Source organism: Lepidochelys olivacea (assembly GCF_965140295.1).
Source record: "Lepidochelys olivacea isolate rLepOli2 genome assembly, chromosome: 1".
In the NCBI taxonomy this organism is placed as follows: domain Eukaryota; kingdom Metazoa; phylum Chordata; order Testudines; family Cheloniidae; genus Lepidochelys; species Lepidochelys olivacea.
The window spans coordinates 178,915,211-178,939,776 of NC_140411.1; the positions used below are offsets into that span (position 1 = coordinate 178,915,211).

Here is a 24,566-nt window from a genome sequence, read left to right on the forward strand (position 1 = left end):
TGCACTCCCTAAGGCTGGACTAGTTCTAGTATCACATCAATTACCCTCCCCAAATCGGATCCTGGCTGTGTACTACTTGCTTTCAGTACTCACCTGTTTTTCTGCCCCTGGAGCTCTTTTTGAGGCAGAGTATTGCCTTTTTGACTCTCTTTCTTTAAAGAAGACACTATAGTGAAAAAATGGAAAATACTTTTTTCGAGTCTTTATAGTTTGTTCAGACAGCTGCAATAATTAAGAAGCGAGGAATAAAAAGGAGAGAATGTAGGTGAAGTGGAAGTGGGGCTGCTCTATAACTATATATGAATACTGTATACTGACCTGGTTATTGGGATGTTTACTGTATGAATATGTTGGTTTAAATTAATATCAGTATCAGAGTTCAGGGCCAGCTGCACTTTTGACCCCCTCTTTAGCCTGAGTGAACCTTTTCAGGTGACAGACCCGTACCTTCACGTCTCAAAGAATGCAATCCTGCAATTTTTCCACTTTCAGAATAGTTTCCCAGGGTACAACACCCCTGTGTACTAACCCTAGTTACTCAGCAGACCCAGCTGTGTTCAACTACCTACAAGCCTTGTGCACTTCAGGATCCCTGTGACCAGTAGGTGAATACAGTGACTCCGCATAGCCTTTTCAAAACAGAAGTATTGTTTAAGCCCAATAGTAGGAACAAAGCATAAACAGAGAAATGGGGTTTTAACACAACAGATGGTCCACACATATATCTATCTTACCTAAAGGCATAAGTAGGACTATCTTAACCCAGACACCCTAACCTCTGAGGCCTGGTATTCAGTCTGGTCCCCGGCAGATTGCCTCTCCCCTCAGTTCTTCAGGGACTGTCCTTTTATCCACGCCAAAGTTGGGTGGATCCCCTGTCCTGTAGCTGCTAACCGGTCTGTTCAACTCAGCATGGTCAGAGGTAAAATTTGAAAGCAAATAACACCTGCATTGTCCTTTAAGTATCACTGTATGGGACTATCTGAAGCTATTGTCCATTTTCCTGCATATGTGCTGTTGACCCCTTGTAATCATGACAGAAAATGACATAACAATCTAACAGACCATACAATATTAATGAAATATAACAGCAGATCACATATCATTCACAAGCAGGCTGCAGGGAAAACAAGCAGGAAGCAGAACAATGGCATTAGAAAGTTACCTTTCTACCAACACTTAAGAGACGATGCAAGAGCCATTCACTTTGATGTCCTACCTCTCGCCCCCCACTAAGTCAACTGGACTAGTTTGTCAAAAAAGGTCAAACTTGGGAACACATGACTGAACTAGATGGAAAATGACACATTCCTTCAAGCAGGGGGAGACACAGTTAGAGGGAAACAGACTGACACCAAGACCGCAACAGTTACTGGGAACTGGTAAAGTGAGGCCTGCCTACTTGGCAAACCTCTAGGGGTGTGTGTGTGTGTGTGTATATATATATATATACACACACACACACACATACACAGACTGATATAATATATATATATATATATCTGTAATATGTCTGTATATCTATTTGTATATTCTATCTCTGTAATATATAGTAGCTGTTTTTTAAAGTTTGTGTGTTAATTATCTTTACTTACAGTTGCCAGGAGTGTCCCCTTTGAAGTTTGGCAATAATCTCTCTGTTGAATCTGGCCTATTTCATTATGCAAAAACTGATTTGCTTCCATCCCACTATTTTTCATAAATATATGATTACCCATAGAGGCCTTGCTAACCAAAAAACATGTCAATTTACACAGTAGCAGCATCATTTGCAATCTGAGAATACATTGTTTAACTAGTTTCAGAGTAGCAGCCATGTTAGCATAAGCTTTCGTGGGCTACAGCCCACTTCATCGGATGCATAGAATGGAACATATAGTAAGAAGATATATATATAGATATATAGATATATACACACACATACAGAGAAGGTGGAAGTTGCCATACAAACTGTGAGAAGCTAATTAATTAAGATGAGCTATTATCAGCAGGAGAAAAAAACTTTTGTAGTGATAATCAAGATGGCCCATTTAGACAGTTGACAAGGAGGTATGAGGATACTTAACATGGGGAAATAGATTCAATATGTGTAATGACCCAGCCACTCCCAGTCTCTATTCAAACCCAAGTTAATGGTATCTAGTTTGCATATTAATGCAAGCTCAGTAGTTTCTCCTTGGAGTCTGTTTTTGAGGCTTTTCTGTTGCAATATTGCCACCCTTAAATCTTTTACTACTATACAGAAATAGGAGATACAAAACAAGGAATTGTTTGTTTCTCAGCACTAGAGCAATACATTAAAAAAACCAAACAAACAATAAATTCAGAAACTTTCCATGTGAAATGTTTCCCAGCAACACTGAAAGAGTTGTCAGCTAGATAAAATGTTAAGCCTAAACATCCCTCTGAAAAGTGCAGGACACTTTCTTTGTATATTTGTGAGAGGAAGAGAAATGCTCTCAGGTTGACAATTCCTATGCCATACTTCTCCATAACATGTTCCACAAACTTATGGAAATGGAGGGGAGTTTCTAATGTAACACCATGTAGATTGGTGATGTACCAGCAGGTATTACTGTAATAACTAAAAATGACTATAAAAGTCAGAATTATTGAAGTGTCAGATACACCAAAATGAATCTTTGACTAAAGTCAATTAGGAGTTAACAGGACAAAAAAGCATAGGCAGAAAAATCATGGAACTATGTGGCAGTTTCCTGTTCCAGGAATTACTTATATTCACACAGGGCCTGGTCACAGGAGGGCCTTTAGGTGCCTGAAGTCAATGACTTATTATTCCAATAGTGCCTGAATTTTATTCCAGTTTATAACTTGGAATCTCAGTATCTAGACCTGCCTGAATTCAAACAAGTGATAGAAAGGTGAAAGCTTCTTTTACCAAATCCTTGTGCTATTCAATCCCCTAAAGGAAAAATATTTTCTTAGCAATTGATGTAGAAAGGTAAAACTAGGTTTTCGGAAAACATGGTATATTAAAAAATACTATATGTGCTCACTTTTCATTTGAGATGTTTCTTCACTTTTATTTTCTGCACTGAAGACTTGAAGGAGCTCAGCAAAGTTAGCTCTTTCTGAGAGCAGCTCTTGGTAGGTCCCCATGTGCGCTATCCTGCCATCTTCCATTACAATTATAACGTCTGTCTGAGGCAGGAGTGTCAGGTTATGGGTCACTAAAATACGCGTCTGAAAAACACAAAACGTTTTATTTTTTACCATATGAAAATGAAGTGTATACTAACAGTACAAGGGAGTTTTTAAAAAAGGAGAGTTGCATATGGAATTGTCTTAGGAATTTATCTAGCTCCTTCTTTAAAGCAACCAAATAGATTTGAAGAAATTGTTACCATTGTTACATATTACAATAAACTAAGTAATGATCAAAGTACACATTATTATACTGCTGTTGCACACATGGTTCTTAAGGCATGTTGTATCAGCCTTACAAATAAAAATACTTTAGAATTAGGGAAGTGCTCATTTTTAATGATAACAGAAGATCATGAAAGCTCGAGTTTCTTGATAAGAGTCCCTCTAAATACAACCTAGTACCATATCTATGTTGATAGCAGCCCTGTTCATCTTGTTTAGGCATCTGTCACTACTAGTGTTTTCAGTACTGGAACCTCCTTTTTCAGGTGTTTATTACCAATAAAGCAGGTGAAGAAGAGAAGGTTAAGAGGGAAGTAAAAAGAGGAACATCTCCACTTCCACCAATTCATGAATTCCATAGACATCAGCTAGCAGTAAATAATCTGCATAAATCAGTAATATTGTGGAAAGATACTTTTCACCAAGATATTTGAATCTTTAACAAATTTTAGATGAGAAAACTCCATCCCCTGCCCACTCTTCCTCAGGGATTCCTTTGGTCACCAGAAAACCTTTTTGCCACTAACATTGGATGCAACTTCCTATCAAGTACATTTGGAAGTTGAATCTAGACAAATTCAAACTGGAAATAAGGTGCAAGTTTTTAATGGGGACAGGTTGTGGTATAACTAACCATTGGAACAACTTCCCAAGGGTTGTGGTGGATTCTCCATCATGAGCAGTTTTTTTAAAAGATATGTTGTAATTCAAATAGGAATTTTGGGGAAGTTCTATGGCCTGTGTCTGATGCAGGATAACTAGATGATCACAGTGGGTCCTTCTGGCCTTAGAACCTGTGAACCTTCAGCCCCCCTTTCAGCCAGGTGAAGGATCAATGGTGACCACAAGGCCCTTCCTCCCTCCTCACAGATAGAATCCACGGCACTCTTAAAATCTCTGTCAACTAACGAGCAAGGGCCAAGTTGGAAGCCGAAATATTATATGACTCTCTGAGACTGTATGGGTACATCTGTACTGCAATAAAAGACCCTCTTTGGCTGGTCAGCTGACTCGGGCTCAAGGGGCTAAAAAGTGCAGTGAAGACATTTGGGCTCAGGCTGGAGGCCAAGCTCTGAAACCGCACAAGGAAGATGGGGCTCAGAGCCTGGGCTCCAGCCCCAGCCCAAACTTTTACACTGTGCTTTTTATCCCTGAGGCCCGCGAGCCTGAGTTAGTTGCCCTGGATGCTGAAACTCGGTGCCACAGGTTTTTTATTGCAGTGTAGTTGTACCCTTTCACACTTCCAGGTCAGCCCAGGTTAAGTGTTAATTGTGTCTGTGTTCATAAGACTGCTTGATATGATTCAAATAGTATAATCAGCAGGGCTTCTTATTTAACAAGGTGCTCCCTCTTTTTACCATATATAACAAGCCCACTCAGACACGATTCAAGATTTTCAATTTGCCTGTTGTACTATGTGAAGACTGATTTATTTACCTTGTTTTTTAAGAGCCCTGAGGGCCCAATCAGCTTCTCAAAAAGATGCTTTCCAACATGTACATCTACAGCAGACAAGGGGTCATCCAGAAGATACAGGTCAGCATTGCTGTAAACAGCTCTAGCTAGACTCACTCTCTGCTTCTGCCCCACACTTATATTCACTCCCTAGGAAAATAAAAGCATTATTAGATCAAACCAGTCAAAAGAGATACACATGATTTACTAAAAAAGAAAAGGAGTACTTGTGGCACCTTAGAGACTAACAAATTTATTTGAGCATAAGCTTTCGTGAGCTACAGCTCACATCATCGGACGGAAGATACTGTCATTCTCAAGCAGCATGTCTAGCTCCTATCAGTTACACTATACCACTAAGTGAAAATAGACTGTGTAAATCACTTCAAGAGGAGATACCACATATGAAACATATTTGTGGTAGTTTTAATATATGTATATAATTTATTTTCCATTCTTCTTGAAGGTTATAGGGTTAAAAGTAATTGTTTACAGCTTAAAACTGCTGTTGTAAGTCAACCATAGAGCATGAAAGTAGGGACACAGCTTTACTTCAAAAGAGGAACTCTTTGGAAGTGGCTATAAATCCCCTTAGAGTTTTACAAATGTCCACTTAGCTTTATTTGAAAGAGTTTACAATTAAACTTTTCCATTCTGGTTCTCTCACTAACTTCCATACAGGAGCTCTAGCAAACTCCCAAGCTTAGGACTAGAAAAGGATATGGATGTATTTTATACAGTACATCTGCTTTGTGACAAACATACGTAACCTTTGAAAAAACAAGAGTGATTTGTGATAGGCGAAGTATCCGCGTGTTTGCGCACAAGCTGGGAAAAGGGGTAGAGAGGGGAGAGCAATATTATGGACAAGGGAGGGGGGTTTTCAGAAGCAACCAGCATTGGCCTAACTCTGTTCCCACTGATTTCATTTGGGGCAGAGTTAGGTCTTTCTAGTATTTTTCATGTTTAATGTCAATTAAACTACGTCTACACTAGAGAGGTTGCAGCGGCACAGCTGTAAGATCTCTTATGTAGTCTCTCTATGCTGACGGGAGAGAGCTCTCCGTTAACACAATTAATCCACCCTCAACATGTGGCAGTAGTTATGTTGGCAGGAGAAGTTCTCCTGCCGCCATAGCGCTGTGCACACTAGTGCTTATGCTGGCGTAATTTAGGTCACTCAGGGGAGTGGAATATTCACACCACTAAGTGACATAAATTTTGCTGAAGGCAATGTAGTGTAGACATAGCCTTAGCAAACTAAATGCATTTGGAAGACATTGTGAACTACAGCTCAGCTGAGTGACTGCATGTGATTTTTCAAGTTCTCACCCTTTCTCCAATCTCCGTTTGATCCCTATTTGGTAACTGCTCCAAATCTGGTAGTAGAGCGCAGGCTTCCAAAACCCTCTCATAATATGGCCTGTTCAGATCTGAGCCAAAGAGAATATTTTCTTGCAAAATGGAATTCTGCATCCAGGCCTGCTGGGAAACATAAGCCACTGAACCCTAAATAAAGAGAAAAGGCAACACTCTCATTTGGACAGTTCTACATGTGGTAAGATAGCATTTTAAGAACATCTGCTGTTCAAATTATATTTCAAAGTAAAGTCATTGGTTATTACTTCTAAAACATTAGCATAGTCAAACTGTTAGAATTCTAAAAAGTCAAATGTTCCAAACCAAGCTGTTGAAGATACTGGCTGAAATACTGTGCATGTTATGAGGGCATGTGCACACTATACTGTCACCCTTACACGAATTGAGTAAAATCTTACTCATTGAGTAGCCTCATTGAGAGCAATAGGACTTCTTGCATCCTAAGGTATTACTCAGTGCACTTAAAGGTAGCAAAACTGGACCTGTAGTTAGTACGTGGCAAATATAGGAAGATTATATTTTGGTTTAATTTGCGGTTTTTAATGTAAAGCCAGTTTTGAAGCATTGCTCAATTAGAACAACAAGGTGAAGTACTGCTTAATTCTGGAAACTCCTGTGGTTAGTTACACACTGCCTTTATGTACCACTGATGATCCAGCTAGATAAAAATGTCAACACTAGAAACTAACATGGTTTTATGGGACAGGAGTGATGATTTTAAAAGCTCCTGACTATATGATCATAGTGGATCCTTCTGACTTAAATGCATAAATCTATGAAAATCTATTAATTTTATTAAGAAATACGATGAGATTCATTGACATCATCCTCCACCCAATGAATCCATACTAACTCTTCAGTAGCTTACTTTATATCAGGAATTGGCAACCTTTGGCACGCGGCTCATCAGGGAAATCCGCTGACGGGCCAGGCTGGTTTGTTTACCTGCCGCATCTGCAGGTTCGGCCGATTGCAGCTCCCACTGGCAGTGGTTCACCGTTCCAGGCCAAAGGGGGCTGCGGGAAGCAGCAGCCCCCACATCCCTCAGCCCACGCCACTTCCTGCAGCCCCCATTGGCCTGGAATGGCGAACCGCAGTCAGTGGGAGCTGCGATAGGCCAAACCTGCGGACGCTGCAGGTAAATAAACCGTCCCGGCCAGCCAGCGGATTTCCCTGACGGGCACGTGCCAAAGGCTGCCAATCCCTGCTCTATATAGTTCCCTGTCCCAAAGAGGCTCCCCCTCACTTTTGTTGTTGTTGTTTTTTATTTCCACTAAAATGTACTAAATTGATTCGCTTGCTGTAAATTAGCAAGAGACTTCAGACCCCTCTTTATTTAAACATTAGTGAAAGGCAATATGGTCTAGCGGATTTACATAGGAATGGAAGAAAGGGACTAACAAATTCTAATCTTACTCCAAAGTGACTCAAACTCAGGAGTTACTTGACAACTCTGCATTTATCAGTATTATGGTGATTGGTTAATTTATTTACAGTGTTTGGTATGATAAGTATTATTATTAGTGTGGGCTATGTTGAGAGGTTATCTTTCTGCTTAGCTGTTTTAGCCTAATATAAGCCTCTTTAAATTCTATTTTATTGTGATGGGCACTTGGACAATTTCCTCACTCTGTTCAACCACAGAAAGAGTTTATGCCAAGGGAGCTGTTATCATTGAGAGGGGCAGAATGAACTTCCTTCCATCTCTGTCCACAACTCACTTTCCCCCATTTAAATGTTTTCTCTCCTTTCTATGTGTAAGCCATTGTGAAATGGCTGACTATCTCCTGCAAAACTATATCACTGCTCCAAATGAGTTACGGTTGTATCACTCTTCTAAACCAGCCACTGTAGGATGTGTAGGCTTGATGCATGATCTTAATCCTAAGGATTTTTGCAATCAATAATTATAAATATAAATAATTATAGGTTTATGAAAACTAAATCATATTAGTTTTAGAGTAGGTGGCTGCGAATCAGTTAACTTGACAAGTAACATGAATGCCACCAAGCCATTTTTTCAAAGAATCCAATGGTCAGCATACTAAAAGAAATGCTTCCATTGTCAATATATTTTATTATATTCACAAATAAACCATCCTCTATAAAACAGTCATATTGTAATAATATAACTGTGGATACAAGAAACAAAATCAACTTTACTTTTCTCTGGACTGTTCCTTCAAACTTGTTCATTTCTCCAAGAATAGCAGAAAGGAGAGATGACTTTCCAGATCCAACCTGCCCCACCACAGCAACTAAAGAGCCTTCTGGGATCTTCATGTTCAAACTGGAAACATTTAGGAAGACAAACAACAGTAATCTTCTATAAACACTGTACTGTGTACAGAGTAGAATCCTCTTTAGTGGACACTAAACGGCAAAAATACAGCCTACTCCACTGTGACTGGGGAGGTGAATATTTCAGTTTGGATACCTGTGACTAGAGCATACTCTAGAACCCTGAAAAGCTATGGACTTAAGGAGACTGTAGTGTCTCTCTGCATGTTAAAAATTCACCATACACTATCAATTGCAGAATCAGGGCAACAGTGCAGTAGGAAGCCACCACACAGTACAAGATTAACAACAGTAAGAGACCATGTAAGTTCCGAAAGGAAAACAAAAACACCCTGTTTGATTTGTAGCTATTTTCACAAATGCTTTCAGGGGGCTCAGTGGTCCAGCTTGTGCAGCTGTGCGGAGGTACTGGGCCATCTTGTGCCTTCATGTCTCTGTTCTGGCTACCTGCATCATGAGTAGCAATGCGGTAGGAGAAGACAGCTCTGGTCACATAGCAGTGCCAGCACCTCAGGAAGCATGCGCTGTTACGGGTTTATTCCATTCCCTGAGTAGTGGGGAGATCCGGAGGGATACTGTGGTCTGGGGAGTCAGTCTCCCACCTCGCTGTTCTGGGACATCACAACGTGCTGCACCTTGCACTAGGTGGACGGTTATGTCATGATCTATGTAAACTCCGCCTAGCAGAATGTGATGCCTGTACAGATTCTTGTTCAAAGTTACTTCACAAACCTTGATTCTTACTTATTTAAGATTGAAGGTCCAGTCTTCTCCCATCGGAAAGAAGCACCAATAAATCCCACAGCATGATCTGTTGCAATAAAGAGAAATCAACAATAAGTTACAGAGGCAGCCCCTCAGCTGATATTGCTGGTTAATCAATTTGTTTCTGCAGACATTGAATAACAACAACAGAAACAACAACAAAACCCTGCTTACTTCCACTGTAGTTTGTGTTGATGTCTTGAGGGTCGAGGTCTTCAGAATACAGAAAATCCTCTAAACGACCCAGAGAAACCTTTGTCTGTAGAATGCACAAACTTTTATGCTATTTGGTTTTTTAAGCAATACTTCATATATTCTAGATTACACCAAGAAACAAACATGTCTATTCATTTATTCTGAGATGGGAAATGAACAGAAAATGTTTTCCTTATGTACATTCATAAAGGTAGCTGAAGTTTTAGGCCAGTGGTCCCGAAACTGTGGGGCGCACCCTGTGTTGGATCATATTAAAGAAGTTCTGTATTAAAATCACAAATGAGTTTGATTCCCCAGAGTTTAAATTCCAGGGTATTACTAATTAAGAGGTCTCTTGGTTTTTGGTACTTTCTCTCCCTCTATGTGTGAAACTTGCAAGCTGCTAATTGTGTTAGTACATTCCAAGACAGAGTCTGTTCTCAAAGCAATTCACAGAGAGAGAGACTCAAAGCAATACTCTGTAACAACAGAAACAGCACCCAGAGACTCCCCGCCCTTTTGTTGTATTAACCATTGTGATTAAAATAGAGATAGAGGATGTATGTGGATGGATGCTTGGTGTAGATGATAACTGAATGATCAGGGAGGTGCCAGCCTAAGAATCCAGTGTCCATCGGCTGAAGAAGGCGTCAAGTGGAAATAACCAGAGGACCCCCCCGGAGGGCAGACTGGAATCCACCCAACAGCCTCAAGAATGGGAGAACCAAAGAACAAGATAACATCTTGGAGCCGTCAGGAATGTGCTATCTGCTGATTGATTCAGCAACAGCATGATGAAGCAATTCCCACAGACTGGCATAGGAAGAAATTCCTATAAAAATAGACTCTAAAAAGTGAGAACTTTGGGGTCTGATTCTGCAAACCCACTTCCAGGAGCATCAGATGAGCATCTGACAAGGCCCTGCTCCCTCCTCATGTCCAGGCCACCTGGCCAGTGGCTTGGCATGAGCAACTCTAAGGCTGGTAACTATGATAACAACCTTGCAGAACCTGTGTGTGTGTGGGTGTGTGTGTGTGTTTGTATGAATGAATGTGTGAATAAATAGGAGATTGAATGGCATGTTATAGCTATAACTAACTGCTTACTATGATTCTTTCTGTATTCACAATAAATGTGGTATTTTGCCTTTTTCCCTTTAATAAGATCCTGCTGGTTTTTATTTTATTGGTACAACACCTGTAGGGAGGCACAGAGGAACATTCCAGGAGGCAGTGTGGGACCTGGGCCAGCCCCCACAGGGAGCGGAGCGGGAGAGCCACCCAGCTCCGCTATGCCCCCATATCTGCTCCAGCCCCACTCCGAGCCTTGGCCCCATGCCCAGCCTCAGCTCCTGGCTGCAGCTCCAGCCCTCTCCCCAGCCTTGGACCCCAGCCAGGGCTCCATTCCCAGCCGCATCTCAGCTGCGGCCCCAGCCTCAGACCCCTTACCCCTGTCTATGTTCCCCCTCCCAAGCTGCAGCCCCACTCCCAGCCCCGGCTCTGGCAGGGGCACGGACAGGGTCAAGGAGGGGCGCAACCCTGAAAAGTTTGGAGACCACTGATTTAGGTGGGCAGCAGTATTCACTTGAAACACCACACCCTGTTAGACAGCATTGATAATCGTGTCCCAGTGGGAAGTAGGCTCTGCTGACTCATGAAGGTTATGTCTTCACTGACAAAAAAAGGGTGCTTTAGCTATTATTCTACTGGAAAAACATAGTGGAGACAATGCACTTTAGTTTTATTTAAGGTAAATGAAGCAAAGTCAACCACATTGGGGTACAATGCTGACCTGCTAGCTACCAGCATTGGGGTACAATGCTGACCTGCTAGCTACCAGCATTGGGGTACAATGCTGACCTGCTAGCTACCAGCATTGGGGTACAATGCTGACCTGCTAGCTACCAGCATTGGGGTACAATGCTGACCTGCTAGCTACCAGCATTGGGGTACAATGCTGACCTGCTAGCTACCTTGTGGCAAACACTACGAGTGACTTGTTTCCACGCTCGTTAGTTATCTTGCTGTTTAAAAAACATCTGTGTGTCAGTGGAGACAAAGTCTGAGACAGGTTGTTTGTGGATTAGCTCTCCGGAAGAGAGAGGGAACATTTAGCATATAAACTGAGCAGTCCTAAGGCAGCAGCCACGCTTGGGGAGACTTAGCTCAATTTTGTTATACTCCTGCTAATTTCTGGGTTAATAAAACCAAACCCCAGGAAGGGTTGAGTTCTGATTCAGCATAGTTTGTTGCCCATGTCTGACAGCAGGATGGAGAGGGCATCTGCTGACAATGGCCTTGCTACTTTCTTTACAAGAAACTGAACTACATATAGAAACAGTAGATAGAGCACAAGTAGAAATAGGAACAGTACTCATGCCACCTGCTGGTCATTCCTTATAATATGTTCACATCAAAAGATAATGTACTCTGAAACCCCCTCCAATACCAGTGCCTCTCCCACCCCTCAAAGACATGAAAATTTCAACAAAATAAAACTAGAAATAATCAGGTGGCTTAACCTTAATCTTAAAATAGATTAAACCACATGACACCCTGGAGATTAATAAAGGGCCATAAATGTCATCCTTTTTTGACACCTATTTGCATTTGATTTAGATTTTACCTGGGCTACGGCAGAGATCACTGTTGGCAAATCAAACAAAGGCAGTCGCAAAATATTAAACAAAGAAATAGATGTAAAAACTTTAGTTGCAGTTAGGACATTCTCTTGATCCAGCAGAAAATACACTCCAAACGTAGCCAATGAGACCTTTAAAAAAAAAAAGGAGGGGAGGGGGTGATTATTTTTTCATTACTTTTCTCATCCTGCTTAGTTTTACTTTTCAATGATTCCTGCTACAAAAATATGATGGTAGCAATTAAGAGCTGGATGTTGACTACAGCTTAATGCAAACTGAAACACAAACTGTGCTACTATTCATGCATTAAAACGAACATACTTCTGTCTTTAGACTAAATACAAGCTCTTATATCTTGTGGTATAAAATTCCATTTCATACTTAAGTTTGTACACACATAATATTCCCATTGGATTTCAGTCTATTTGAAGGTCTCAATAGTCTCCATTTGTTGATTGGCACTTGTATGCCCACTGTCTGCTTTTTCCACAGTATATTGGCACTGTCATTTTAACAAGCAATTGCATGCCTACTGACATAAACAAATGAAGGTGTTTCTGTTAGAATGGGGCAGGAAACAGATTTTTGGTCCTGAATTGGGACAAAAAGTCCATCGCACATATTTATGGACTGACAGTGTGAGGAAACATTCCATTCAGCGCACATGAAACACTCTCTGTCAATTTTGACGATTTTCATTTTTAAATTTTATTTACTATAATTAGCTTGCATTTCAAAATGAAAAAAGTCATTTTGAACTAAAGAAAAGGACTTTTTTGTTTCAAAAATGTCAAAATGGGAAACTGGCAACTCTGAAATTTTTCCAATTTTTTTCCACAAGAAGTGTCAAAACTGTCCCTCTCCCATGAACAGGTTTTGTTTCAATGAATCGGCATTTTCTGAAGAAAAATATTTAAGTCGACAAATTCCCAACCAGCTCTAGTTTCAGCCTTACTAGAAGGTCATGAAGGATCACCTAGGTTTTACTATTCCTAAAAACATGTGACATTCTAATAAAGGTCAAATTCTCAGCAGCTGTAAATGGACAAAGCAACTGAAGTCAATGAAGCTGCAGCCAGATATAAAGCAACAAAGAATTTGGACATGTACGTTTTACATGAGTGCTCTGAAAATCAAGTTAACTAACCCAGGCATTTCACACAGAATGGATATATTTTAAAGGCTTATGTTTTGTTAAAGATGATAAAAAGGAGAAAAAGATACTTCTCTACTTTTTTTAAAAAAAAAGGAGGACTTTTTGGCACCATGAGACTAACAAATTTATTTGAGCATAAGCTTTTATGAGCTGTAGCTGTAGCTCACGAAAGCTTATGCTCAAATAAATTTGTTAGTCTCTAAGGTGCCACAAGTACTCCTTTTCTTTTTGCGGATACAGACTAACACAGCTGCTACTCTGAAACTTCTCTACTTTAGTTTGACAAAACAGGACTTATCCAGGTGAGGATCTGGCCCATACTTTCTCCTATTTATTGAAGTGATTAAGTCTGAAGGGCCAAATGCATTCCTAGTGTAACTCCACTGAAACGGAGTTGGGATGAAGTTGGCTAGAAGTCTTGTTATTCTTTTTTGAACAGTTTTAGTTTCTTAAAATTCAGAACCTTACAGTTCAGTGGCAGGGAGGGGAGTGGCAGAGAGGAAGGGAAGGGAAGAGAGAGGAGGTTGCTAAAAACAAGGATTAAAAGCATCTTCCAAACTTTAAAAAGCAGAAAGGCATAATGATAACAGAGCTGGTCACCATATGACCACATGATTTTTCAACAGTGTTTACTTATATAATTAAATTGTATCATTTTCTTTCTTCTGCAGGAATTTAGGAAGGGATGAAATATGTTACTGAGGTAAATGCACAAATGTATTATGCAGTAACAGTTGCACTTCTGCAATTATTATTTAGTACTTTACAAATCATGCATCATAACATGGTTGTGATTTATAATACACAAATAAACATCAGTATCCCACTTTTACAAATGAAAAAACTAGCAGAGAAGAGTTAAAAGATTGGCCTAAATCCATACAGTAAACTGGAATTAACCCATGAGTTTCTGACTCCCAGTTATGAATTCAATCTACTAACACATGGTCCCCCAATTTTCCAGCAGATGTAGGCTTTAGCTCAGAAGATCAGGTGTGCTGCAGAAATAAATGTGTTCACTTATGTTGTTTTTGGTACTTTACTATAGCAATTGCTTGTTATGTGTAGAGCCTTACCAAATTCATGGCCATGAAAAATGTGTCACGGACCATGAAATCTAGTCTCCCCCTGTGAAATCTGGTCTTTTGTGTGTTTTTACCGTATACGATACAGATTTCACATGGGACACCAGAGTTTCTCAAATTGATGGTCCTGACTGAAAACGGAGTGGGTGTAACAAGGTTATTTTAGGAGTTTGTGGTATTGCCACCCTTATGTCTGCACTGCCTTCAGAGCTGGGTGGCTCGAGAGCAACGGCTGTTTACCAGGTGCCCAGCTCTGAAGGCAGCGCCCTGCCAGCAGCAGCGCAGAAGTAAGGGTGACAAAACCATACCAGGCCACCCTTACTTCTGCACTGCTGCCTTCAGAGCTGGGCAGCCAGAGAGTGGCGGCTGCTGATTGAGGTCCCAGCTCTGCAGGCAGCAGTGCAGAAGTAAAAGTGTTGTACTATGTCATCCTTACTTCTGTGCTGCTACTGGCAGTGGCTCTGCTTTCAGAGCTGGGCATCTGGCCAAGAGCCGCTGCTCTCCGGCCGCCCAGCTCTGAAGACAGTGCAGACGTAAGGGTGGCAATAACCCCTACAATAATCTTGCGGAACCCTTCCCTCCCACAACTCCTCTTTTGGGTGAGGACCCCTACAATTACAACACTGAAATTTCAGACTTAAATAGCGGAAATTATTAAATTTACATTTTTTAAAACCCTATCACTGTGAAATTGACCAAAATGGACCGTGAATTTGGTAGGGCCCTAGTTATGTGGCTTCAGAGGAGGGAAAAAAAAATTCTTATCTGACTTCTGAATATAGCTATGCTATCAGTAGGTGTGGAAGCGTACTAAACAGATTGTGACTTTTGTGAATAACTGCGAGAAGCTTTATTTGCTATGTAGGGAGTTTGATGGGGGAACCTCTAACAGATGCTATCAACTTCAAGGAGTGTGTCGGAGGGAATTTAGCTTCTGTCCTTCTCAAGTATATTATCCAGCACAGCCAGGCTTAAGTTGTCTCTATCTCACTCTGATGTAAGGTATCTTTTTTCACCCACAGAAAGTTATTCTTCTCAGAAGAACTAGAATGTGTACCTCTTTCCACACCTCCACCCCAATCTTGTTTCCTTTTAAAAATCTGAGCATGGAAAAAAAGCAAAAACTTGTCTTAGATGCTTAATGGGGATATCAACAAGAATCAACGCTATTAAAAAAAGAATGTGTGACTGTTTACATTACAGAAGGAGGGTCTTTGGAATAAGACACTGGACTGGACTGAAGAGATCTGGATTTCATTCCTGGCTCTGCCACAGATTTCCTGTATGACCTTGGAAAAGTCACAATCTCTCTATGCCTCAATTCCCCTATGTAAAACGGGTATTATAATAATACTTCCAGACCTCACAGAGATATTGTGGTGATAAATTCATTAATGGTTGTGAGGCTCTCAGATACTCTGGTGAGAGTGATAGCTAGCTACAAAAATGGATATTGTTAAGTAACGCACCATAAAAGGGATACAGGTTAAAGTTAGCATGGAGAAAGTTGTCAGGTACCCAGATGACTTCAGAACACCTATTTCATGTTCTCGTATTTCCACAACCTTCTTCTGATATGAAGGTTCCCATGCATAAAGTTTAAGAATCTAAATACAAATAAACAGAAAATTACATCTTAGTAAATCAACAGCAGTGATTGTTAAAATGAGTTTAAATTCCAAAAATGTATCTGCAAATGTTGAACAATACAAAACTGTAAATATCCAACACTTGCATTTTCCAGTGGATAGCTTCTACAAATGAAATATTGTCCCAGCAAGACCCAATATAACCCAAAATGAGATTTGTTATGAAGAATGCTATAGTGTAGTCACCTTGAGCTCTATACATTTCACTATGCTCCTGTTTTGGTGGATTACTTATTATTCCAGATTACTACTATCAGCATTCACCCCATGTACATTTTAGTTTATTAAATTTATTCACAGAGGTGCCACCATCTGACTTCATTGTAACCCTCTTCTATCACTTTCTGATGTGGGAAAAAATCAGCTTGGTAAGCTACACGCTTATGTCATTTTTCTGGTGCACAGCATGTAAGACTGATCATCTCCAGGTGGTATGTCCAGACAATACTGTTATCTGATAAGGAAGTAAATTTAAAGTGTGGCCAAAGGACTCCTAAGGACACCTGAAAACATCCTTTACTATTGTCCAGAACACCAGACAGAAGAATTTACATATACAAGTAGGGCCTAACCCTTTAGCTATGTGAGTAGTTTAATTGAAGCAAGTATGCCCATAGAATCTGGAAAGAAACTCTTAGGATCCATCTACATGAAAGATACTATATAAGGTGGTATTATGAATGAAAAGAACACAAAATGCCCAAGGAAGGAGAGGTTTCAAGCTTTGTATTGGCAAATAGCTACCAGTCCATCATACTAGCACTTTCATGATAAAAATATTCTCTATCTTACTTGCAAACAAGAAGCAACATCTTAAAGCAAGTATTATATACATTTTATAGCAGCACCAATGTCTGTGGTTAGAAATCCACAAAACTTCAGAAAAATGCAGAATGAACTGTGAATAATTTGAAGTACTGGCTACCTCAATATTTAAAAATTGAAGAAGCATAAATGACAAATAGATTTTCAGAAACAAGAACAAATTTGAAAAACTCAATTTTGTTCTTCAAGAAAAGTGAAGTTTAGTGAAGATTTCCAACCACCTAATGACAAACTATCTGTGCTGATTAAAAAATAAAACAAGAGAACATGATCAAAATATCATGGGTAATCTATATTTTATAATCACATCTCTTATTTTAATAATGCTTTAAAAATCCACTTTAAGTAGTTATATAACAGAATATATTTTCCCCTAAATTCTTCTTTCCTACATTATCAGTCGAAAGGTTCAGTGACAAAACCCTAGTTTTCTGAATAACATAGTTGTTCATCTTTATTAGGGAGAGCAATGAAACTCATTAGCTGCTGGTATTACCTTTATTCCATGCAAGATTTCATTTAGTAGTTTCACTCGCTGATCTGTATTCTTCATTTGGCTTTTCTAGTTTAAAAAAGAGAGAGCAATGCTTACAATTTTTTAAAAAATATCAGAGATTCAAACATATTTTGTGTACTTCAGACAGTGAACACAGCTACTACTCTATTATTCGCAAAAAGAAAAGGAGTACTTGTGGCACCTTAGAGACTAACCAATTTATTTGAGCATAAGCTTTCGTGAGCTACAGCTCACTTCATCGGATGCATACTGTGGAAAGTGTAGAAGATCTTTTTATACACACAAAGCATGAAAAAATACTTCCCCCCACCCCACTCTCCTGCTGGTAATAGCTTATCTAAAGTAACCACTCTCCTTACAATGTGTATGATAATCAAGGTGGGCCATTTCCAGCACAAATCCAGGATTAAACAAGAATGTCTGATGGGGGGGGAGGGGTAGGAAAAAAAGAGGGGAAATAGGTTACCTTGCATAATGACTTAGCCACTCCCAGTCTCTATTCAAGCCTAAGTTAATTGTATCCAATTTGCAAGTGAATTCCAATTCAGCAGTCTCTCTGAATTTCAGCAGTCTCCCTGGATTTGTGCTGGAAATGGCCCACCTTGATTATCATACGCATTGTAAGGAGAGTGGTCACTTTAGATAAGCTATTACCAGCAGGAGAGTGGGGTGGGGGGAGGTATTTTTTCATGCTTTGTGTGTATAAAAAGATCATCTACACTTTCCACAGTATGCATCCGATGAAGTGAGCTGTAGCTCACGAAAGCTTATGCTCAAATAAATTGGTTAGTCTCTAAGGTGCCACAAGTACTCCTTTTCTTTTTGCGAATACAGACTAACACGGCTGTTACTCTGTACTCTATTATTGACTCTCTTGGAAAAAAATTCTTGTACTGTACACGTTACATTGTCAAATTTACTTCACATTTGGTATCTGACATGTATATCATTTTATCATCATATGATAAAAGGATTGGTATGTCCTCTCTAATAGCACTTTTTCTTTAAAAAATATCATCTTGATTTTTTTGTAATACTTCCTGCAGCATGATTACAGTAATAACTGCATTTCTTAGATTCTAATTAAAAGCCTCCTAATTAGAGTTTCAGTTCTCAGTGTTCTAGAATTACAAAATAGATTAATCTTAACAATGCTTAAACATCTAAATTATGATTTATAAAAAAAATTGTGATGTTGATTCCTTAAAATCTTGAATAGATTATTCATTATATTTTTCCATGGAGTAGTAACCATTTGCAAATTGACTTTAATAGTCACTCACAAGGAGTCAAATCCTGCTCACCTACCACATGTAAGTAGTCCCAAAAAACTGCTGAAACTATTTCTGTGACAAAAGCAAACAGAATTTGGCCCAGTCTGATTTGTGAGATGTGAAGGAATACTTAGGTTAAAGAGCATATTTTGAAAAAGAAATTCCTTTCCTCTGTTACTGACAACATCTTTGATGACTAAAACCTGAATTTTTAAAAAAAATCCTCTCTTCTTACTACTTATGCTAGATTTAATTTGTGCATTTCACTCAATTCGCTCAATGAAAACATGCTAGTCAGTTTCACTTAACACCTTTCACACTCTGGTTATTAGGATACTTAGGCAGAACACTTTGGGTTGCAAACAGTGGCCAAGATCACTGCACTCGCCCTCACTTTTCTCCTTCTCCCTTCACATCACTGACAAGATCTGTATGGTGAGGGGAACTTCTGTGTAAAAATCTGCCCTCCCCTTCCTCCTGGTGGAGGTCAGCTGTGGCACTGTTTTCACAGACACATAGACCAGACCTCTCCACAGGTCCATGGCCCTCACTGCATAAGCAGCTAGAAACAGGGTATGCTGGGGAATACAAATAGCTTCCCTTATAGCCCTGTAAAGTTTCCTTGGAAAAAATAATAGTTTGGGCTGTTTTTATTCTTTCTGTGGATCATGGGCAGCTGTGGCCAAGGGAAGTCCATGATAAAAGGGTGCCAATGGAGCTGTGGTATCAGGGAGCCAGAGAGAGGGGTTGTGGAGGCAGGTTTCAGAGTGGGTCGTGCAGCCTTTTCTGAGTATTGGGGGGGCTAATCTGCCCCCCACACACACACACCTCAATGGGATGGTGTGAGTCAGAGCATGAAAGTGAAATCTCTGAGAGGATCCTCACAAAGATATCTTTTCCCAGAATTACCTCCTGCACCTTTTACTACAGATCATGGTCAGATCATTTCATCTCTGCTGAGGAAGGTCACTTATTCCACTTCCCAACCCCCACTTAAATTAATTATAGTAATCATGGAAAGGTTTGTAAAAGCTTTTTTGTTAATTAAACCTAGATTTAGGGCCTAAATCAAACGTGTATTATTAATTTAAATGTATTGAATTACTGGCACACTCACTTCTGTGACTAACTCTTCTGGTCAGTATTTCACACTGTAAGCAGAGTGTCTGGTTTGTGGTGTTTATCTTTAGGCATATGATTTTTTTTTTTAAGACCTGCTCTTTACTGACAGAAGGGAAGCCATGTTAACACCTATGTCAACATCCTCTGCTCCTGGGGATTAACACCCAAAAACGTATGGGCTACCTCTCCTATTTTCTTTTCCTTCTTCACCCCCAAATGAAAACTGTGAACAGGGAAAAGATATAGGCCCAAATCAGTTGCTGACTCAATAGCGCTTCAGGGACTAGATAGCAAGTGTGAAAAATCAGGAAAAAGGGTGGGGGGAAATAGGTGCCTATATAAGACAAAGCCCTGAATATTGGGACTATCCCTATAAAATCGGGACATCTGATCACCCTATTTAGTACTCCACATGGGTGCAGCAGTTGTAGGATTTGGACCTTTGGATTTTTGACTTCCATTTTATTTAATAACAAGCCCCTGAAAACACACCTTACTATTTTGTTGGTATTTTAGTCAGTTTTGTCCTAAAACCAGAAATCCTAACTATTGCCAGAAATTTGCTAACAGTGAGTTGAACAGGATGACTTGTGTGTAAAGTTAAGCACATGCATAAGTGTTTGTAGGATTATGGCCTATAACACTTCTACAGATACACAAAATCTCTTCGGTTTATTGTTTTTTGTTTATAGATAAAGTTTAGTGATCTAAATATTGATAGACGATATACCAAAAGCTCCCCCTCCAACAAAGGAATCTGGTTATTTTGTGCCTACATTAGTTTTACGTTCTTCTTTAAAAATCAGCTCTTCATTGTAACACCACAATTGTTTCCAGCATTTACATTTAGGTTTCTTACCCTCAGCCGTTTCACTTTTGCAGCAACAAAAGCATTTATAGGTATAACCAAGACGAGCACTGCAACACCTGCTAGCACTGATGGGCCCAGTTCTTGCCAGAGAAAGACTATAGCCATCAGGATCTGAAAAGGTGCTGACCATAGAAGGTTGAGGTTTACAGTCAGTTCCATAAGTTGTTGAGCATCTGCTGACATCAAGTTAACAATGTCACCAGTTGTATATTTTCTCCGTGAAGAATTAGCTAAGCTTAAAGCCTGCAACAATAGCAAGAAACCAGAGTGTACGGTTACAAAATGAACTACCTTTCTTAAATATGTACTTTATTTTAAAGGTGTTTTCAAAGACCTGTCTTAGCCATAATAAAGTAACAGCTAAATTGCACTCAATGGATGAGATTCCCCGCACTGCTTTGGCCCCCGCATATGAGCTAAAGGGGCCAGAGTGGGGTAAAGGGGTTTTACAAGCCCTATATGAGGCCAAGAGAGAATACCCCCCAGTGCAGAAACCAAGGAAGACAGTTACAGGCTGTCTTAGAAGTGCAGCACAGAATCTCACCTAATGTTTGAGGCTAGTTTGAGTCTCCTGAAAGAGGAGGTTGTCTTTTGGACACATTAAATAGAGACAGTGAATTGTTTCAGCCCTTGCATCCTTCAGATTGTGCACAGTAAGTATAAGATGCACTGTGTAGCAACCCATGCACAGTCCTGCCTCATTCATTACACAGTAAATTTAAAAGGGGGAAAAAAGAAAGCATCTTTGCCTCATTTGCTGTGCACTACAGTACAGTAAATACTTTGTAGCTCACAAACTCAACACAGACCAGCTATAGAGATATCTTCTCTCTCTCCAGAAAAGTTCTTGAGCTTTATTAGCACCTAAGCTTCCTTGCGCTGAATGAGACAGGGCCTACTACATGTATTAGCTATGCACACATTTACAGAGTTCATCTAAAACATCAGGTGAAAGTTACTTTTAAAAAAACACAACCGTTCCTAAACTATTGTGCATACTGCAACTTTCAAAGTAGCACTGCTGTGCCAAATCAAATCCAATTTTCACTGAAATGCTGAAGATCTCAACTTTTCTCCCCTAGAGAGGAGATTTCCTGGCCAAAATTTCAACTTTCTGCTCCCACCACTTCAATGCTAGAGCAATTCAAGGAAAGGTTGCATAAGTAGTTTTTATTTTTTAAAAAGGCTAGGGATGGAGGGGAATTCAGCCTTCTTTTTGCTCAAAAATGGATGAATTATTTTTGTTCAAACTTACACACACACACACACACACAGCCCTCCGCCTTTACACACAGACCAAGGCTGGAAACTTTCCGGTTTAAAAAAAAAAAAAAAGTGAGTTTCAAAGAACAGTAAGCAAGTGAAAAAGGGGGTAGCTCCCAATCCAGCAACTTGCCCTACCCTAGCAGACCCCTATATCTCCACGGATTCTGCACTGATGCAGAGCTTCCCCCATTTAGTTGTAAGATGGGACTCTTAGAATGGAAACATGCAATTTTAACTTCAGCTGTTGCTAGTGCTACAGTTATAGTTCAGGCACCTTTATTAATATTTTCATCAATCTACAACATCTTTGCTTTTGTAGCACTTCTTTTGTCTTTCAAAAGGGAGACATTTGCCCTTTTTGGAGATTAGCGGGTAATGTTAGAAGAAGCAGTTACCTTTCTGTATATCAGGCCAACAGCAGCAGTCTTAATTTTGACAGAGGTGAGCATATTGAAACGCTGGTATAACTGATGGACAAGTGTCTGCAAGACAACCACGACAAGAAGAGCAATGGCATAGCCGTATCCCTTCCAGCGTAAATCAGAGTCATTTTCATACAAAGTTATCATTTCCCTGCAAATGAAGGAATACAAAGTTTTAAAATCTGTGCATTAATCAACAATATACATCTGGCAAACGGTTTCAGTAAAACGGATACATTTACAATCTGTCTAGTTATTACATCCACTTTGCACAGGCCAAAATGAGTCTAAAACGTGCAAGACAGTGGAGAACCAAGATATTCAAAATGTGGGGAGGGGAGGCAAGAGAGAGTATTCATCTGTGTGCTGCTTTGCTGCCTTTGAAACAATTCTCAAATGCCACAGAGGGGGACGTTGCTGCTGATTTCACTGGTAATGAAGCACAAATACAGGGTGGTTAAAAAAAGTCTACCATTTTTTGTTAGAAATATAGAATAAAAAAAAATCAGTATTTGCCAAATGAAAAGGGTAAAAAAAATATCAGAAGTTAAAATTAAGTTTTGTTACTAGCCTGAAAATAGACTACTACTAACAAGTGACAGAGTAACAGCAATGTTAGTCTGTATTCGCAAAAAGAAAAGGAGTACTTGTGGCATCTTAGAGACTAACCAATTTATTTGAGCATGAGCTTTCGTGAGCTACAGCTCACTTCATCGGATGCATCCGATGAAGTGAGCTGTAGCTCACGAAAGCTCATGCTCAAATAAATTGGTTAGTCTCTAAGGTGCCACAAGTACTCCTTTTCTTTTTACTAACAAGTGAGTGTAATAAACAATGTAGAGTAGTTGACAGTGTCATTCTAACATTTCCTTTCAGACAATTGCAGATGTAGGTCTCAGCAAGGTTTATTTTTAGCAAAAATTGTTCCATAGCTGAGGGTGACAGCCGCAACAGTCTAAAGGTTAACACAATCACTTATGTTCATGAATTCTCTGACAACCAACCAGGTGAACAACCGTGTTAACCACCTTCCCTTTATTGATAAAAATCACTTCCTCCTCTCCCTTGGCAGAGTCATTTTCAGTCTTCAATTAAACCTGAATTGTAGTTATTATAATTTCACTGAACTTCCATGCTTTTGTGGCTGAGACGTAGGTTTTTCTTTTTTGTTCAAGCTGCTCCAGCAAATGAGAAAAATCTACATTTAAGCAACAAAAACCTGGAAATTCAGAGTTTTGACTCTGAATTTAAGCTAACACTTAATATGTACTTTTTGAGTTAGTCTGAGAATCAGCCTTCAATTAGCTTTGCATTTCATTTGTTTTTAGTTCTTGATTCAGATTCTAAATTTTGAAATTCTTAAACACAGATTGCACAGATGGGTTTTGCATTTGTCACAGTTCCTGGGCTAACTGCCCCTCTGATCCTCCTCTAAATACACTCCCTCTCAAGTCCCTAGTAGTTGCCTGCCTCTTAGGATGAACCACACAATTCTCCCACTCTCAGACCAGGCACTGTGCTGCAGTCCCTTGTGTATCAACCATGATTACCTTAGGATTGCCACCTTGATAATATTTAGAAACTGAACACTCCAGCAGGAGTGTCAGAACCTCCCTCACCCGGCCTCTTCCCCCAAGCTCCTGCCCCATCTTTTCCCCTGATGTCCCACCCCCACTCCTCTTTTCCCCTCCCCCAGTCACTCGGTGCTTTTCCCCTCCCACCCCCCACCACCCAGGTCAGGAGGGACTCGCCTGTGAAGCCAGGGCTGGGAGCTGCAGCTGCCTGATGCAGATAGGGGGCCGCCGCAGCTGAGTAAGGGCTGGCGCGGGCAATGACCCAGTGACACCCCACCTTCCCCCCCTGCAATAACTGGACTTTGGGTGTCCAGTCAGTAGATGTGACCAGACACTGTCAGGTTCCCTTTTCTACCAGACTTTCTGGTCGAAAGCCAGACACATGGCCACCCTAGATTGACTCAGTAGGTCTGATGTACGTCCAGACCCTACAATTCTGTTCCTTCCAAGAATAATGACAGTTGCAACCAGACAGCTTTTTTAAAGTGGAGTATTATTTATTAGAACAATAGATTTTTCTCTGAAATGTAATCATAAAAAAAGAAAAAAAAAAAAAAAGCCAGTCTACACTCTTGCCTGTCTGTCCCTAAAGCTTAGCACTCCATGGACATGGGGAAAGATCCAACTCTTTCAGATTCCTCCTCAAAGTCTCTGTCACTGTCAGCTTCTCTCCCCTT

The 24,566-nt window shown here is 40.1% G+C and overlaps 1 protein-coding gene across 1 annotated transcript in view; it reads right to left on the bottom strand.

Annotated features, from left to right (window-relative positions):
* The window catches only part of LOC311514308 (multidrug resistance-associated protein 1-like), a 58,583-nt gene that overhangs the window by 17,578 nt on the left and 16,439 nt on the right, over positions 1 to 24,566 (bottom strand). Inside the window, exons 5-16 of the mRNA XM_084616803.1 lie at positions 22,289 to 22,466; positions 20,616 to 20,870; positions 17,340 to 17,405; positions 15,839 to 15,976; positions 12,113 to 12,259; positions 9,466 to 9,550; positions 9,271 to 9,337; positions 8,389 to 8,515; positions 6,178 to 6,354; positions 4,828 to 4,995; positions 3,018 to 3,204; positions 94 to 166 (exon numbers count right to left, since the gene is read on the bottom strand). Of these exons, the coding sequence (XP_084472929.1) occupies positions 94 to 166; positions 3,018 to 3,204; positions 4,828 to 4,995; positions 6,178 to 6,354; positions 8,389 to 8,515; positions 9,271 to 9,337; positions 9,466 to 9,550; positions 12,113 to 12,259; positions 15,839 to 15,976; positions 17,340 to 17,405; positions 20,616 to 20,870; positions 22,289 to 22,466 (1,668 nt within the window). The remainder of the gene's footprint in view (positions 1 to 93; positions 167 to 3,017; positions 3,205 to 4,827; positions 4,996 to 6,177; positions 6,355 to 8,388; positions 8,516 to 9,270; positions 9,338 to 9,465; positions 9,551 to 12,112; positions 12,260 to 15,838; positions 15,977 to 17,339; positions 17,406 to 20,615; positions 20,871 to 22,288; positions 22,467 to 24,566) is intronic.